The 18,823-nt window shown below is 42.4% G+C and overlaps 1 protein-coding gene across 1 annotated transcript; it reads left to right on the top strand.

Moving 5' to 3' along the window:
* The first annotated feature begins 12,926 nt into the window (after nt 1-12,926).
* Nucleotides 12,927-17,780, top strand: LOC131886840 (double-stranded RNA-specific editase Adar-like). Its single transcript, XM_059235258.1, has 4 exons — nt 12,927-15,671; nt 15,732-16,411; nt 16,473-16,709; nt 17,244-17,780. Exons 1-4 carry the CDS (start codon nt 13,672-13,674, stop codon nt 17,450-17,452), a joined length of 3,126 nt encoding a protein of 1,041 aa, XP_059091241.1. The 5' UTR covers nt 12,927-13,671; the 3' UTR covers nt 17,453-17,780.
* Nucleotides 17,781-18,823: the final 1,043 nt, after the last annotated feature.

Genomic DNA, 18,823 nt, shown 5'->3' with positions numbered 1-18,823 from the left:
ACTGACATTACTACTACCAAGCTTCTGAAGCGGAGCAATGAAGATAATGAAAAGAAGAGGACCCAAAATGGAGCCCTGAGGGACACCCGACTTGACATCATGTATGTCACTAAGGGATCCCTCAACCTTAACTAATTGTTTCCTAACACAAATGAAACTTCTTAGCCAATTGAGAACCTTGCCTTGGATCCCAATGTCATGGAGCCTGTTAACTAAAAGGCCATGATCTACCTTGTCAAAGGCCTTGGCAAAGTCGAGATAAACTACATCGACTGATTCATGGCTCTCCAGTCCCTCAATAACCTGCTCTATATGCTCAATCAGTGGGGTAACCGTGCTAAAATGTGCTCGGAAGCCATGCTGGCTAGAAGGAAGGACTTCATATATATCAAGAAATTCAACAAGTTTGAACTTCATGATCTTCTCAAACACCTTCGCAATATTCGAAGTGAGAGAAATTGGCCTGTAGTTACTGGGGATGACTTATCTTCCCCTTTGAAAATTGGAACAACATGAGCTACCTTCAGAGAAGAGGGGACTTGCCCCTGATCCAAGATGCAACGCATCAAGTACGAGAAAACAGGAGCAAGAACCTGTGAGCATCTCATCAGAAAACTGAGATGTCACTCCATCAGGGCCGGGGGAGCTCGAGAGTCTCAAGTCCCTAATGGCCTCTAAACCATCCTGATCTTGACTACAAGATCATCTAAATGCTCAGCTTGACAAGCCTTGCCAGTCCCAACAAACCCATCAATAGAGCAATGGACTGTTGCTCCTAAACTCAGTGGAGTTGAAAACACACTAGAGAACTGATCTCCAAGTATGTTGGCCATAGTCCCAACATTGTCTATGGCTTCCCCATCGACCTCAAAGGGCCCTACAGGGTGTTTGATCTTTCTCTTAGACCTTCGGATTCGACCTCACCTCTTGAACAACTCTACTTTCCTTGTTCAACTGATCTGTCTCAATGGAGGCCTTAATTCTACCTTGGATTAGATCCAACTTTCTTTGAAGGCTAGCCACAACTACTGGATTCAAAGTGCTCTGAAGCCTTTTTGCTAGTTTGCAACTCTTTTTGAACAAATTCTTCCTATACTTCAGAATTTTAGAATGTGCCCCGCCCTGTGAAACACATTAAGAGATTGCTAGACTGGAACAGACGTCCTCAAAAACTAGAAGGTACAACGAATCGCCCGCATGTGCCTCAAACCCCATTGCAGAAAATTGGTGCCACAGCATTTACTAGTTGACAAACCGTCCGGGTTCACAAACATTTCCGTAGACTTTTTTGCGCCACTGCACCCAACTGACTATGACAAAGCATATGGGTGCATATTCACTTGTCTCTACAGTCGAGCATTTCATCTTGAACTCGCTCCGGACTTAAGTGCAGAGTCAATCATCGAAGCCTTTTGTAGACTTACTGCACGACGAGATCAACCAAAAATTGTCTACAATTACAATTTCAAAAGTTTCAAGGAAGCAGAAAAGGAGCTTCGGCATCTTTACTCATGCATGAACAAGCCAAAGATCAGCCATGCTTTCCCCACCATTAAATGGATCTACAGCATAGATCGGGCACCATGGACCAACGGAGTTACCGAAAGACTGATCAGAACCGTGAAAACTTCACTTAGAGCGATGCTCCAAAGGTCTGCATTATCCTCTCGACGAATCGAAACTTTGTTAATAGAAATAGAGGGCAGCTTCAATAATAGACCCCTCTCAGTTTCTGAATATCGACAACAGCTCCATCCGATCACGCCCGCACATCTAGTGAAAGGCGCAGGATGGATCTATTACCGAAAGACAATGCCAAAATTGATGACCTGAACCAATTTTGGCTTCGATGGTGCAACGACCACCTATTGGAACTCCAGCCAACGCGCAAATGGCATCATCGACATAACATTGGGCTCAGAACCAATACGGTGGTCATGGTGAGGGATAAGAATTTATCCCCCCAAGATTGGAAACTGGGTGTCATCGAAGATCTTCACAAAAATCCGCAAGGCCTTGTTCACAAGGCCACAATTAGAACCGTCTCACATGGGAAACAGAGACCATCGTACATCACCAGACATGTTCGACAATTCGGCATCCTTGAGGCAGTTCTGGCGGAAAATAAATAAGGGTAGACGGAGACAGACCCAATCAGTCAACTTCCATCCAAGAAGCAGTCATCATGCACGCATGTAGCTTTCTGACTCTATCCTGCACCTTGTCACTTACAATGGCAAAGGTGCAAATTCAACCCATTCCGAGGCACCACACCGCACATCTTTGCCTCTTGCCAATTACGGGCGTTATTGGATACGGTCATATGGACTTCAGGCTGAATCTTAGCCATTTGTTGGAGATCCCACTGCAATGGACCAGGGATCTGAAGAAGGTGTACCTTCTACTGCTAGTGGCAAATGCCTCGTGCAACCACCCCAAGACGTCGTTGCCAATTTAGAAGTTCAGGAGTGAAGTCTTAAGGACATGTGATCAAGCGTGTTCGCGATCCTAGGCCAACAAATCGGCTCTCACAGACACGTTAAGAGATCCATCTTCCTCCCCTTTGTCAACTTCATTGGCAACATTGTCAATTTGGGTACTACACTATCTGTTCGGTCCAACATGGCGTGGATGTGATGAATAACGACTTCGTCGCAGGGCAGAGAGGACCCGGGACCACTTGGTTCGACAATTTGCGCAAATCCACGCAAGATACTTTAGCTGATCACTGATCTCAGCTGCACGGTCTCGGCTTACCCATGAACGGTTATCAGTCAGGTGGAGCAAGGACTGAATCAACTACTTCTTCACCGTTTTCCAACAGGACTTGTGGTGGGACCCCTCGTTCTGAAGTTCCTTCAAGAACTTGAAGTGTAGGGAAAAACGAAGAATCATGTGGTGTCATTTAAAACCCCTAGTGCCTTCCTCCAGTTTCCAACTACCTGAACGGAATCCCTTCCATCACGGTTCAGGTCCCATTGGTTAAAAAACCGTCAGAGATGACTCTTTTCAAACTTTTAACGACCATTGGAATTGTCGCATTCGACAATAGTTTTCCCAAAACCAAGGATTTAATTGTGACATATCCAGGGGAAAACCACTTTCATCTCGTTGGCGAGGAAGAATTAGAGGATTGCGGTCGGTTCAATGAATATTATGTTTGCAAGTCTTCGACGAGTTATCAAAACTGTGAAGACTTTGTGAATCAGCGTTGCTCACTGGAAATGCAACGGCTGCAAAGAAGCATTGCGAGATAACAGTGAACGAGAGGCCAACTATTCAAGAAGTTAGGGATCAAGTGTTTTTACTCATTCATCCTCAGAAGACAGACATCGTTGTCCAATGCCATCCTGAGGACCCGGAAAAATTGAGTGTCGTTGGAACTGCACTAATCCAACTACCATCCATTTGCTTCTTGATAGGTCCACATTACTCCACTTCATCTCCCTACCACGCTGAGACCAAGACGATCAATATAACACTAAAAGGACTTTCCTTTACAACGCCCGAACTACCCAAGGACACGTCCCTTGAAGACCCCCACACCAGTACCCAGGAACTAATTAAAGACGTCGACATAAGCCAAGACAATTCTCATTATATAACATTATATTTATGCATTGTAGCTTTGTCAATGACCCTCCTTGGAGTTATTGGGTGCTTGTATATGACGTCTTTGCAACTCGTTGCTTAACTTCTAGCTGGGAGTGTTCCGAGTATAGGAAACGGTTATTTATTGATTATCTATATTTGTACAGATCCTTTGTAGTTAGATTTCTCTCAGTGTTGTAGATAGTTTTTCAGCTAATAAAGCAGTTGTTTCAACCCGCTACAGGCGTTCAGACGTGTTTTCTTGGGGTCGTCGAATGACGCTCTGTACACCAATATCATGTGCTGATCGTCCAACTATTGAACAAGATTTACAGGACCGCATATCGTCAGCCACTGGTATTGCCATTCGTCTATCAACGCCAAGCTCTCCTGCTGCCAGCACGCATCCCCAAATCAATGGATCTCGTTCACCTCAGTTTAAAACTGTTTCAGAATTAAAACCTCATGCTCTCTCTATAGATGCCTCTCCCCCAGAATGCTTGATTGGATCATTAGCTTCAAAGATTTCTTCGAGGCTTCTCACATGGAGGTTGTGAGTCTGTTCCAACAACAAGCACATTTTTTGCATGCCTGGAGGCAGACCTGTGCATGATGATTCGCTCTTCAATTACTCCCTCCACGTCTTTGCGGGAATGCTAGAGCATTTTCGAAACTCGATTTCTTGAACTCTACCCGTCACGGTGGTTATATTTTCTGGTTAAGTGTTTGCTCAAAGGCCAAGACATCTAGATATGTTTTCCTGCGTCAAAGAAGCAAAAGGAACAACTTTTGTGAAATACACATGTTTAAAAGTAGCTCAGACACTTGTGTTAAATCACTTAAAGCCCATTAAAATGTACCATTGTCAAAAACGTAGTCAATCAGTATTAAACATACTTTTAGTTGCGCATTGACGCAAAATTTCACAATTTTCTACCGAGCACATGCTTAGTTATTACAACTTAAAGGTTGCATTTTACGCCTTAAAATATCGAAAAATGGCCTAATTATGTTTCCAGTTATTCCCAGGGAATATGATTGTCTTTTTCAATGACACGACAAGAAATAACATTTCTCCATGTTCTTTAAGATTTCTTTAAAAGCTAAAAGGAGTAAAAATTGTCGGTTAAAACTTACAAAAGATGTAAAATTGCCTTTCATTTTACTTAAGTGCCAAAAGCTACACTATCCTCTCATGTTCCTAAAATAAAGCACAATGAAAACGACCTTTTTGGGAATCTCTTGCCTCTACTCTGGTATTACAGTGGTTCTAGATCAGCTTATGATCTATGAAAATGTAAAATTTAAGGAACTAATCAGTCTCCTTTTGATAAATGACGAGGCTAAATCCTAAAGAACAAATGAATGTGAGAAGCCCTGTCCTACAACTTTTCCTGGTCACCACAGTTCTCTTCCTCTTGAGCGTGCGCCCTACTGTCTGGCCTCCGATCACCCTCTCGTGGGAGAAGGAGGCCGGGATTGGGAGATGAAAATGATGTCTCCCAAACTTGAGTCAAGGGCATAGAAAACCAAATATGGAGTTATCCATAGTCAAGGGCAATTTTCCACGGGACGGAGTGCCGGACGCGGGCGCACGACAAGGTGACTCAGGGTGGCCAAGTCCAGTCTTGCGAAAAGGGGGAAACCATGAGTTGTCCCTGAGAAAAGGGGTGGGGGAAAACTACCGCGTTTGAATAACGTTTCTGTTCCCGTAAATTGACTTTTGAAAGACAGTAAAACTGTTTTTTTTTTGTTTCTATCTAAACCAAAGTTAAATAATACTCTTGAAAGAGAAGAAAAGACCAAAATCTTATCGAGGTAAATTAGCCTTGCAAGTATTAAATTTATTGAAATTCTGAACCAACTCCAATTAAACCCAAATTGATTGCCTTTGGTTCTTAATTGAAGTAAAAGAAATGAATCTTAATTGAAGTAAAAGAAATGAATATGCCCAAGAAGTAGAACTGTGCTCCAAAAAATTTCCCCAAAAAAATGATTTTTACCCAACATGGAGGCATAAACTAACTTGCCTAATCTAAACTGCACCTAAATTGACTTGTAAAAAAAATATCGACTTGACTTAGTCGAATAAAAGTCANCCAACATGGAGGCATAAACTAACTTGCCTAATCTAAACTGCACCTAAATTGACTTGTAAAAAAAATATCGACTTGACTTAGTCGAATAAAAGTCAATGGGCAACTCATGTCTGGCTTGTAAAAGATTGAAGTCAACAAATTTGAAGTAGTGTGGATTATCATTAAGTAAAGGCAATTAATTAACACTTCATACCGATACATATTCTTTTGACAATATTTCTAAAAAAGCATGGGCCATAAATTCATTCTCAACGTTTTCTTGCTCCTAGAGCTTACCCTTACGAAAAAATAAGGAAGGCATATAAATGCGATTGATAATTCTTATTCAAAGTAGGATGACAGTAGGATGACGGTAGGATGACGGATGTTGTGACGGGGAACAAAAAACTTGCTACTGCATACTTCCACGGGGGCCTATTGAAACTAATGGATTGGGTTTCTCAAATTTGCTGAAAACTGCTGCGACAAGTTCACTTACAAAGTAATCCGCTAGAAACGTACCGGTGCTTACAAACCTCTTCCTTCATGGAATTCTTTAAAGAATGGGTTGAAGCTGCCCCATTGGCCGACAAGCTTGACTAAGGCAGAGACTCTAAAGAGAGAAAACGACACGGCTTTCCCCTGACCGCCAAGTAAGGCCATTGCATTGAATCAAGACAGTAACTCTAGTATCAATAAAATAAGATTATCCGCACTACAAAGTACATTTAAGTGTTTTTAATTAAATAATGATCTCCTTGATACACAGTGATATTCTAGGTATTAAAGAAGTTGGATGAGCTCGCCAACGAGTATTTTTGGCGCCATATTGTACATTAGAGTCATGTGATTGCACCAGTGTGAGCCAAACATTAGGTAATGGGCAGTTTTAGCAACTTTTTTAAAAAACAAGAATCTGTGTGAAGTCCTATGAATTTTCAACTTTCCCTCTTTTTGACAAAATCAGTTGCTCCTCCCTGGTCAGCGTGACCAATTGTAATTCCTAGGATAAACTTCAGAACAAAGCACCAAGCATTAGAATAATTCTTTGTTGTAAATTTGCTGAAACAAGATTCGAGTTTGTAAAACTCCCATGGATTTCAAATGTAGACTAAATATTTCAAGTAGGTTTTAACTTCCAACACGGTCACGCCATGGTGCGAGAAATAAACCATCTTGACCCAAAATTAACGTGGAAAATGGAAAATGATGAAAACAATTCCACTCGTTTCAAGTTATCCAGCCAACAAACTTCAGAAAGAAAGCTAAGTCAACTGGTTTACACTAGTGCCCTGTGATGAGTTTAAATGCGTCCCAGATCCAAACCAAACGCATCTTGTTAAATGTTTATCGCTTATTGGTTAGTTATAAGGCTGAAGTTACTCTTTAGGCATCATTACCTGCAATCACAGCAACACCAAATTCAGATTATGCACTTTTTCCCCAGAAAATGGATAAAGTGGCGCATAAAGTGTTGTTTAAAACATTAACTTACGTTTAAGGATGTCTGAAATGCAACTTCAACCTTAAAACTAACCTTTAAAGCAATATCATTAAGAAAAACGAGTTTGGTGTGGGACTGGGACGCATATAAACTCGGTGTTTTGGAACGGAATTGAAGGTTCAAAATTCTGCCGCAGTGGTGCGCTGAACTCACTGTCGTACTCTTCTAATACAGGGCACTAGTTTACACTGTCAAGTGTCCAGAGAGTGTGGTTGGAACGGTTCGCCTCAAGTCTGATATTGATAAATGCGGAGAACAAGTTCAAATTTTATCGGATTTTATTACAACTAGAATATTGATCATACATAAATTGGCATAGCGTTGCTCGAATGCTGAATGCTTCAACAATTGGGCATGGCGATCTTGTATCCTTCTTTGGGTCAGATGTTTGATATGCAAGTCAGAAGGGCAATCCATCCTTCTAGGCGTAAAATTCAGTATCATTTGACTAGTCAAAATGCCATCAAACACCAGAAAGGTGGATGAACGTCCCCAAAAAGGCTACACGATCTCGTTACAAGCTAAGTCACAAAGACTTTTCTTTTGCATTCAGTTAATTCTGCGTGGCAATCAATGCTTTTTTTCTCAAAGGCCGTCAAATGAAGACTTTATACAGTCTGGGTTTCCAGCCAAATACACTATAGTATATCGAACTGAATATCCCAAGATTGAGGTGCAGCAGCGCATTTTCTCATGGTTGTACCAGAAAAAGACCTGGCTAAAGAACGGAGATCTCACTTCCTTGCTACTTCTCAGGTCATGAACTTTTCTTCTATCTTGTCTTGGGTATCCATTTGTATTAGGTCATGCATGCTTTGTAGAACTCTTGTGAAATAGGTGTGATATGGTCGGATTGTTCAGTTTAGTCTGGTCAACCGAGTCAGCCACCATGCTATTTCGCATGATCGTATTGAGTGGACAGAAGCGGAGGACACATAGATCGAGTAAAGGTTCAGATGGAAGTGTATTTCTTGACTAGACATGCTCAGAAGTAAACGTCAATTATAACTCGCATGACAACATCACAACATACCACTATTCATACATTTTTTTCAGATAAGCAATGTCAAGTCCGGTATCACGGAGTCAGATTGGTTCGCCGTTTATTGTGACTTTCGAGTTTAAAAATTTCCTCAAGAACCAACCAGAGAACTTCCCTCACGCAAGAGTCCTATGCAAACCACTTCAATATATGACATTGAAGGCTCTTGGTTTCGTTCAAGTTTTGTTTTGCCTAGGCGTTTTGCCTAATCGTTGTCAATTGGAGACTTATGATGACTTTGGCGACACTCCTTATGAGACGGCTGTTTTTAAAGATTACTCTATTACATCAGTCAGCAAACTTTTCTCGGAGCTTTCCCAAACTTTGATGGATAACTCATTCATAACTCGACGCTCTCAGATCTCTCGAATATGCAAGGCCGGCCAACTGCACAGAGGCATCTCCTTTTTCTGGCGCAAAAATGGTCAATATCCTCGGGAAATCAAACAGAACCGTTTATAAAGACTTCACACTTATGACTGACACTAACTTACGCCAACTCCATCCATAATTGACACTCCAGTATGCTATGCTTCTTCCACCTTCAGACTTTTGTCGCTTGGATTCGATTGAATGATTGCGACGAACTTGTTTGTCAACTGTTCTCAGGGTGTCACTACAGTGGTTTAGGAGAGATTTGGAAAAACACGTGAGATATTTCAAAAAAACAGTTCATTTACAGCAACTTAATCACGCTTGCTTCAGTTAGATTGAATCCATAACACGGTGGAATTCTAGGCACAAGAAGGTATGTACGATGCTTACAACGAAATTCATTTGACCTGAGAAGTTTGTCTACGTATCATCTTTATGCTGACAAAGTGTTGAGTTGCTCTACCTTTAAAAAGATATTATTTTTCAATCATTTGGCATTTACACTTAAGCAAATTTCAACCCTACAGGCTTGCGAGATCTGGACCGTCTAAATGCCAGATTTGTTTCGATCCAAAAGCTGAATTTGAAAACTCAAATATTTCCATTCTTAATTCCTCGTGTTTATTAAAACTTTCATTTGAATTGTCCTTCGAATGTTGGTAATTTTGCACATGTAGTGAGGGTGGCATTACATTTTTGTCATTTTCAACTCCAAAATGGCGTAGCTGTAGATGCATTTATAAACTCGTCGACGAGTGAAATGGTGTCCGTCTCTCATCGTGCTATTGTCATTAAAAATCATATAATTACGGTGACCGTGTTTTCTCTCATTGGAAAGGACCTCGACCAGGATCGGATATGGTCGTTAAAAAGTGAATTTTGAGATGACAGCTGTCAAGCTGCTCTACATACTCTAGCGTTATTCATGGAGGAGTTAGAGCAAAGACAATTTGGCGCGCTTGTTCAGGGCACAAGTCTCTCATCATCTCTCATGAACCTATCTGGGGCCGATTTGGCAGTTTGTCTCCAATTACTGTTGGTCCATGACCTGCAACTGTCTTCATTGCGGTGAACACCTACACACTTACCATTGGCTTTACTTTTGCAACCATAATGATGTCTAACACATCGCAATAAAACAATATCCAGTTAATGTACACACGGGTTAGACAATACGATTTCGGATTTGAATGGTATTTAGGAAACAAGTATGAGTGTGGGATGCTTTTATTAATCATTGAGTCCATTTTCTTTTTTGCTTTGTTGCACCAGTATAAATGCTGCATGGATTTATACCTACATTCAGGCACTGTTTGTGTTTAGAGATTGGTTGAGCCCTTTCCAACCCAGCCCAACTAAAACTATTGTATTGAACCATTATTGCTTAAGTCCTTTTCTTGTGGGGGTCAGATGAATGGGTCTTACAATTTAGCGCTTAATTTATCATAAAATCAACCTAATATATAAATGGTTTCTATGCAATATTTTTTTCATTTCAACCAAAAACTCTTCAAAAGTTACAATACGCTACGTCATGGACGGAAGGTAACCAACGCAACCTTCAGTGTATGCAAGCTGCTGACATCTCAGAGTTCATTTTTTAACGACCATAGGATCGGAGATGGTGTTTCAACCATTACTGTGACATTGGAACGTGCGTGTGCTTCCCGATCTTCGTTTGAGTTGCGCTCAATTTCTCTTCAACCCGCTCCATCACATCAACCAATTCGTTGGGTCCGCCGAATCATTGAAGAATAACCATGGAACTTTATAGACAAGAAAGAAGATTCTCTTTTTGAGGCGTACAGTAATTCTAAGTAAAAGTCTTGTTTCTGAAACATCATTTGGTATTCCATTGGAATTGGCAATAAATTGTTTGTATTTTTGCGTTCAGTTGAAGAAAAACAAAGTTAATTGGTGATTAACAAGGATACATATTGATTATAGCGTTGGCCACTGTAATGACGAATAATTATCATTAATATTAATAATCTTTGAGACTCTTGGTCATGTTAGATACTAAAATGTGTCAAACTGGATGCATAAATATCATATACCAAAATTAATGCAAGAATAAAAGAATGCAGTGGTCAAAAGTGATAAATAAGTTGACTAGAAAGTGATATCAAAGCAAAGATGACTAGAGTTGGCTCAGTGCACATGAAAAATGTGAAGAGGGTTTTCACAGACTGTACATTAACAGTTTGGTGGAGGTAGGGGGTGATAATGTTCGTTCTTACAGTACACGGTAGAGTGGGTGGGTCAGATTGAACAGATCCGTTGTTGATGGTATTGGGCTGGGAGCCGGACAAAGGTGGGTGACCGCCAATACTCCGAAGGGATGTCGGCCTAAGGACTACAAGGGGTTAGCAAGCCCTTGACCCGGAAGGAGAACTTGTGTACGGGCATCACATCCGGAAAGGTCGGGTTCCCAATACTGGTGGACATTCAACTGGCCAGCCATCGGGTGAGGGGCTCGGTTTTGCATAGAAAATGCGTCAATGCACTGTCAGCAAATTGGGGTACGCACAGATATCTCTTGAGGAGCTTGGGGAAGGTGGCATCGGCGGATTTTAGGGCGGATTGGGCGAAGTTTGGGAGCCACAGGTGAAGGCCGTAGAGGAAAATTGGGGTAATGTAGATCCGGAAGAGTTGAAGGACTATTGGGAGGGGAAGCTTCTTGGTTGGAAGTTTGTTGAGTATCCAATCCTGGTCCTGGCCTTAGTTATTGTGGATTTGAGGTGATTGGTGAATGAGAGTTGGGTGGAGAAGGTGAAATCGACATAGTTAACATGCTTGAAGATCTCAACTGGACTATTGTTCATATGGAAGGAGGTGGGAGGCAGACGGCCTTTATGGAAAGCCATGGCCTTCTTCTTGATTGTATTGACTTGTGGGTTCACATTTTTGAAACAAATCATGAACAATTTGTATGTGGTGGGCAAAATTTGTCGCTTATGGTAAAAATTGCTGATATTGCCTTTGGCTTCCTCTCTCGTGAAGTACATTCTTCTGTTCATGACTGTAGGCATATCAAACAGATTACAACACTTCGTGGAGTAAATCATCATCATCTATCCCACTTTGAAACTGAACACAGTAAACGAAACTTGAATTGTCCGTAGTAAGGCATAATCGGTGCCATTTTTTTTTTGCCAAACTTTGTGTTATTGGTTACCAGGGATGCCATCTATATATTATTACTGGGACAAAGTATGAACGTATTTTTACTTATTCATTGTCAAAATTGTTTAACACGGATCAATATAGAGTAGTTTTGTAGGTTACAAGGCAAAATAGATTTCTAATGGCAAGGGATATCGTTTTCTCAACATGACTTCTTTCGATTGGTGCTCAACCCATACGTACATAACTGGTATAATGTTTATCTAGATCTCGCAAGCCTGTAGGGTTGAAATTTGCTAAGGTGTGAATGCTAAATGGTTGAAAAAATAATATTTTTTTAAAGGTAGAGCAACTTGACATTTTGTCAGCATAAAGATCATGCGTAGACAAACTTCTCAGATCAAATGAATTTCGTTGTAAGCGTCGTACATACCTTCTTATGCCGAGAATTCCACCGTGTATAACTAGGGCTCGGAAAAAAAGAATGGTTTACACTCTTGAGCCCTCCAACGTTTATTTGAGAATATCTTCATGACTTTTTGTGTCATGGTTGCAAATCTTCAACAATCATTACTTGAGACCAAGAAAAAATATCTCAGTTCTGGATGTGAAATACGTAAATACTCTTTTCGGTCAAAGTAATTGTTACTGCAATCCGTTACTTTTATAGAGCCACTACTAACGCCCTATTGTATGTATTTTAATTTCATAATGCCAAGGCCAAATAGGGGCTGAAAATGGCCTCCATTTCGGTACTAACTTTCGGTACTTCACTATTATGGCCTGTACGTGGCTACTTTCGTGCTCGAATTTGGCATCCATCAACCCTGGTGACCTGGTACACTGGCACGAACCATTTCGAAAATAGGTGTTTTTGTAAGAGTAACAGATTATCCCCGAGGATTTCTTGAAGCTTCTTAAAATGCCTCGAGAGCATACTTTAAACAAGAGGGATTTTTCTACGGGTTCCAATAGCTCTTCTTGAAATCGAAAAAAATCATTGGGAATATCTCTCTGTCTGCTTCCCTGCATTTGCCCTAGAAGTTGTACAAGCATGATTTCCGACCGATGGGTGTTCGTGAACATGCTCGAATTGGGAACTCCTCTAGCATACTTTCATTGGGAAACCAAGCTATCAAAGCCACAGCTGACCCTCGCGTTCGCCGCCCGACTGCCATCCACGTTTTTGAGATTCCATCCGCCTAGCGGGGAGCAAATCTCGGTCAAATTTTGACCGAGCGGGTTGGCTCGAGTGCACTGCGCTGAGTCGATCGGCCCGGTTGATTGGTCGGCTACTGGACAAACGGCTAGCTTACCAATTGATGAGAGGGTTCCACATGCGTTAGTGCGAGAAAAACTGTCAGCGTCTCGGATCCCAAGAAAGGAATACTCCGAAGTCTCAACCCACGTTCACCTAAGAAGATTGCCAACGAAGAGGAGCACATACCCAACTTCACCCTACCTTCCTGCCGGCCATTTTCTTGAACCCCCGGCCCCCTCGCCCATTTCCATAACTGCATCAAGTCTATCAATTTCATCGAGTCTATCGAGCCCGACCCACACTTCGAAACGCCCTTGCTCGCTCCTTCTGGGCCCTTGTTTCAATCTTGGGTTGACATTGGCTCCACTACCATCCATAGGAGCGTTTTGGTCCCAAATCAAATCCGCTTGACTTGGTTGGCCCGCCCACCCGTTGTTTCCCCGCCGTTGGTTATCCCCAAGGTTTTGACTCGACTGATTCGAGAGCCCCCTCCCCGAGAGCCCGAGAAGCCGAGGCAAGTCTCCCCTTTCGACAGCACCATTGCATTGCAATCCACCCAACCTTCGCCGATACATTCGCCACTCGTCTTTGGAAACCGGTTCTCGTGTGTCCTAGTCGGAATTGCTATCCGACCCGGGCTCGCTTCTCTGCCAGGGTCAGGTCCACCCCACCCCCGCTGGTTCGGGTTCTGGCCATGGGTCCACAAAACGCCCCATCCACTCATAACGCTTCGCGTCTGAATGTTAAACCTGGCAGACCCAGCGGTTGTACCTCAGCTCCCCCACGCCGTCATCACCGACCGGCTCCACCGCCTCCCAAAGCCATGCCGCCCCATTTGCGGGAGCACGTCAAAGGGTCGGTGGACACGTTGCCGCCTGAAGTGGATCCTGTGGGTGCACTGGCGGCTTCCTTTGCACGTTTAGGTCTTGGGCTCCGCACCCACACCCGCACCACCCATGTTTTATCATTGCCCGTCAGCCCACGCCATGGTTCATTCCCTCCTAAGGTGACCCGTCCGTCCCATCAGTCCTCTCCTTCTTCGTCCACGGTGTCTCTGTCCAGTGTCATTTGCGATGATCCGAACGATCGAGCCTTGCCCCAATCGAACTTTACCGCTCCACCACTGGTTTTGCGCCACCCAGTGGCCCTGGTCCAATCGGTACACAAGGCTAAGTCTAAGTCCAAAGTAGTTTCGGCCCGGCCTTCGACTGAACCCATACCGACCAATTCTTCGGGGGCCAAAAGTTGCGAGGGGAATGAAGATTTCAAAGTCCAACTTCAAGAACTTCATCCTTCCGCCCAATTGCGCGTAGAGCTGCCGTTTGACAATAATGGCAATATGTACCAGGTTCGAACGGTCGTCTCGGAAGAGGTATTCATTGGTCGAGCCACCACGGAAGAAGAAGCCATCGACAAATGTTGTCGGAAGGCGGTACGCTTCATCAAGCAATATTGGGATCCTCAAGCTCGTCAGGCTCTGCCTCCTTATAAACGACCCCATAAAACTACCACAACCAGTTCCGATGTTGCAAAGAAAACGAACTCTAGACGAAAAGGGGAAAGTGACGTCAAAAAATCAAGTTCTCGAAAGAAAAAAAATCGGCTGATATCCGAAAATCCCAATGAGATTCCCATCGGACCAAAACAAGGGAAGAATGCCGGAAAACCTAAAATGCTAGACCAGGGCAACATTCAGGAATTTGAGCCAGACCTGGATGTAGAAAGTTTGAATGAAGAAACGTATGATCTCAATCTCGAAGATAACTTTCCCAAACTTAAAGCCAATGTCCCTATCAAAAACGCCGTTATGATGCTCAACGAATTGTTCCCACCGCCCAAAGGTCCACAATATAAAGTCACCTCGCAAACTGGTCCACCAAACAACCCTACTTTCACCATGGTTTGCACGATCAATAACCGGTGCTTCAGTGGTGAAGGCAAATCTAAAAAGGAAGCGAAACTCTCTTGTTCCCAAAGAGCCATCGAGGTCTTATATGGATACAAGATATGCGAGACTCGTTCACTCCCCGAACGTAGCAATCCTCGAGCCAATTGTGATTTGGATGATTGGATGGAGTTGGAGGGGAAAAATCCTGTTTCAATTCTGAATGAATTATACCCCGGCATTCAGTATCAGCTGGTTGCGTCCACTGGTCCTTCTCATGCTCCTCAGTTCGTCATCAAGGCATCTTTGAATGAAATGTCTTTTGAGGGGTCGGGCAAGTCCAAAAAAGATGCCAAATTGAACGCCTCCAAGGCGTTGTTAGTTCATTTGCACAAGGTGGGGTTTGATCCTATGACTGGCGATATGATGAGTACTCAGTTAAACAACAATGATGCGGCTCAAGGACACAGCTTTGCTGATCAAATCGGTCAATTGGTGACGGCTAAATATCAAGAGCTATTCGGCACAACCACATACTCCAAGCGTCGCGTCATGGCTGGGGTTGTAATGACACGAAATGGGGACGTCCAATCTTCGGGAGAGGTCATTTGCGTGAGTTCGGGCACCAAATGTATTAATGGCGAACAACTTTCTTTAGAGGGATGTGTGATAAATGATTCTCACGCGGAGATCGTCACCCGAAGATGCTTATTGGTTTTTCTGTACTCTCAACTGAAGCTATTGGCCAATGTTGAAGAAGCCGATAAATCAATCTTCCAGAAGCCCAGAGGGCCTGGGTGGTTAGCCGAGTAAGTGCCATTATCAATGAAAACATGACGGAACATGTTCGATTTTTTTTTTTTTTTTAGGTTGAAAAAAGGCATAGAGTTCCATCTATTTATTACCACTTCGCCATGTGGGGATGCTCGAATATTCTCCCTTCACGAAACGTCAGGCAATGCTTCCACTACGAAAGAAAAACCTGAAAAGATGGACAAGTTGGAAAAAATTTCAAAATCTGAGGAGTTTGTCAACGACAACACGGTTGTCCCTCTTGAAGCTTTGGAAGCAATCAATGAGGTTATTCCAGTCGAAAGACTTGAACACGATGGACAAATAGATATCATTGTCTCCGAGCAACAAGAGGCCTTATCTATCTCTGGCTTTTCCGACTCTTGCAAAGACGAAGATTTTGTTATCGTTCCAACTCAAGGAAACGACAGTGGAGTTGGATTTGAGATCCCCACAATTATTGTTGATCAATATGAAGGTGACAGAGATCCGAGACGACCTGAAAAGATCAGTGGAGACTCGTCGAGAGGTCGACTTCGATCGAAGATAGAGTGTGGCATGGGAACGGTACCGATCAATCCAAAGATCTTGATACAAACGTGGGACGGGGTAATGTCTGGAGATCGTTTGTTGACCATGGCCTGCTCCGATAAGATTCTGCGATGGAATGTACTCGGAATTCAAGGAGCTTTACTCACTCACTTCATAAGACCCATCTATCTCAAGTCCATCACGGTTGGATCCAAGTTTCATCCAGGTAAGTGTTTTTGAAGTGTCCAACCTGGCACAAAATGATGTTTTGGAGGTTTTGGCTACAGGGCATATGAAGCGGGCTCTCTACGAACGAATTGCCGACTATATTCAAGACCTACCCTCGCCTTATGAACTTAATACGCCTGACCTGTACGCCACCACCTCGCCGGAAACGCGTCAAGCAACTAAAGCCCATGATTATAGCGTCAATTGGATTATGAGCGAAGGTCAACCCGAGGTTGTCAATGGATCCACGGGAAAGACCATAAACGAAAATACTTCAAGACTGAGCAAAAAGTGTCGTAAGTTGCAATGAGAGCTTCCTAAAAATGTGCGCTTATTAGCTTAGGACCAGAATTGTCATTTGACTCCAATTAAATCAATATTTTGAATAATGGTACAGATTTCGATTCAGTCGAAATGTTGTTTCTGAAGGTATGCTCTTCTAAAGGTAAATAATGGGCCCAAATAAATCAGACGCCATGGACAAAGATGTCCTGTTCATGTAACTATTACATGTCCACATTTGGAGGCAATTAATAGGAGTAATTCCTTCGATTCAACTTCAAGTTAATAATCGAAGCATAAGATATTATATTCATAAGAAGAAATTGATGTTAGTTCCAGTTGAATTCGTCTCTCCGTCAACATTACGGTAGTCTTGATGTGAGTCTGTTCTTGATATTACGTAAGTGTCGTTAAGGGGTGCTCATTCGGTTGGCAGCTCTATTCAGTCAGCAATCGAACTTGGTCTGCTATAGCCTTAAGCTTAAAGTCAACATCAAGTCTTTAAATAACCTTGATCATTGAACCATGACAATATGGCCATTTTTCAGTTTTTAGCCGGTTTTTGGAGCTGTGCGAAGCCAATCATCCAGATCTCAAGTCAAATCACCACTACTTGTCGCCTTCTCGCTACTCGGAAGTGAAACAAGGTGCAGAAACCTATCAATCGGTGAAAGGAAGACTTAACGATGCCTTATTTGAGGCCGGATGCGGTCACTGGGTTGAGAAGCCAATTGAACAGGACCAATTTTCTATGTAACTACTATTTAACGAGAAGTGACCTTGCCTCGATTGTTTCTTGTATTGTCAGCAAAACAAAGTAATAATGTGAACAAACTTGTCAGGAATCTTGGAAAGACTGGCTTCGCTTTTTAATCATTGATATTTGTGAACTTGATTACTTGTCTCGCTTCATTTGTGCTCGTTTCAAGATAGTTTGCCTTATTACTGCCTTTTCTTGTAAGTGATGGTCACAAAGAACGAGATGTTTCCCGTCCTTTGTAGCATTTTCGCTAGCAAGGTTGAACAGTCGCAATAATTTAGACATGCTAAACTTGGTTTAATCGAATAATAAAAAATTGATCTCACTCTCCGCTTTCCATTTCATCATAAATAGTTCAGATTCACGTATTACCTCTTACTACTTAAAGCAATAAATAGTTGACAATACCGATACTCTGTGGAAGGGAAGTGTGGGCAAAAAAGCTTTCCTTGGAAAGGGTACTCGTTGACCGATACATACTTTTCTTGCGGTCTGGCTGGGCATGTTGTTTTTGATTTTACTCCATGGAATGACGTGGACCAAGGACACTAAAACCGTCCTTGCGTGGACTACATGATATTGGCGCTCCCATTGGTGTCGCCCCACAAATGGTTATTCATGCTCAAATTTAAAAGAACTATTTGTAGCCTTGAAATATTCTCCAGGGGGAATAACACAAGGGGATGTTAAGTGAAGGAAATTCAAGGAAAAGAGTGGTCACGCACCCTGATTTTGGGGAGGGAGAACAAAGAAAAGCGTCAGTCAACTCGCACCGTCCGCTCATGGAATTTTCAATAATCGAGTGATTTTGAATGAGCTGTTTTACAAAACCCAACAAAATGAACATGTTTGGTATGATTCAGTGAATGCATTATCTAATTGGCTCAATACCACAATGCTAATTGCCTAGACAAGCATGTAAAATGAAATAAATGGCGAAATTCAATGCATGCACAGTGCGGTTTGGCTGGGCATGTTGTCTTTGATTTTACTCCATGGAATAACGTCAGTTGACAAGCCCCAATGTGTCATGCCATTTGTCACATTAAGGGTCCATAAAAAATTCGGGAATATTTGGCAAACATTTTTAAGAGGCCGACAAATTGACATAACATTTTAACCAGAAATGTAAACAGTACTTTAGAATTTGTAATGACTTTGTTGTTCAATAGATTCTCCTTTTTTCCTCCTTATATCTTTGAGACACATGGGTAAGAAAGTACAAGCGGCAGAGATTGTGTCGCTAAAGATCTCATTTCAGGCTTGCTCCAGGGAGTACTTCATCAAAAATGGTTCAAGAGTGATGCAAGTCCAATTATCCAGCATTTTGGCTAAAAGAATATTGCCTCCCATCAAACCCTGATCTCC

Source organism: Tigriopus californicus, chromosome 9 (assembly GCF_007210705.1).
Source record: "Tigriopus californicus strain San Diego chromosome 9, Tcal_SD_v2.1, whole genome shotgun sequence".
NCBI lineage: Eukaryota > Metazoa > Arthropoda > Copepoda > Harpacticoida > Harpacticidae > Tigriopus > Tigriopus californicus.
This window is presented reverse-complemented; position numbering and strand designations above follow the sequence as displayed.

Coding starts and splice junctions, on each gene's coding strand:
- LOC131886840 (XM_059235258.1), top strand. CDS start 13,672: ATGGGTCCACAAAACGCCCCATCCACTCATAACGCTTCGCGTCTGAAT. Junction 15,672..15,731: donor GGGCCTGGGTGGTTAGCCGA/GTAAGTGCCATT, acceptor TTTTTTTTTTAG/GTTGAAAAAAGGCATAGAGT. Junction 16,412..16,472: donor TGGATCCAAGTTTCATCCAG/GTAAGTGTTTTT, acceptor TTTTGGCTACAG/GGCATATGAAGCGGGCTCTC.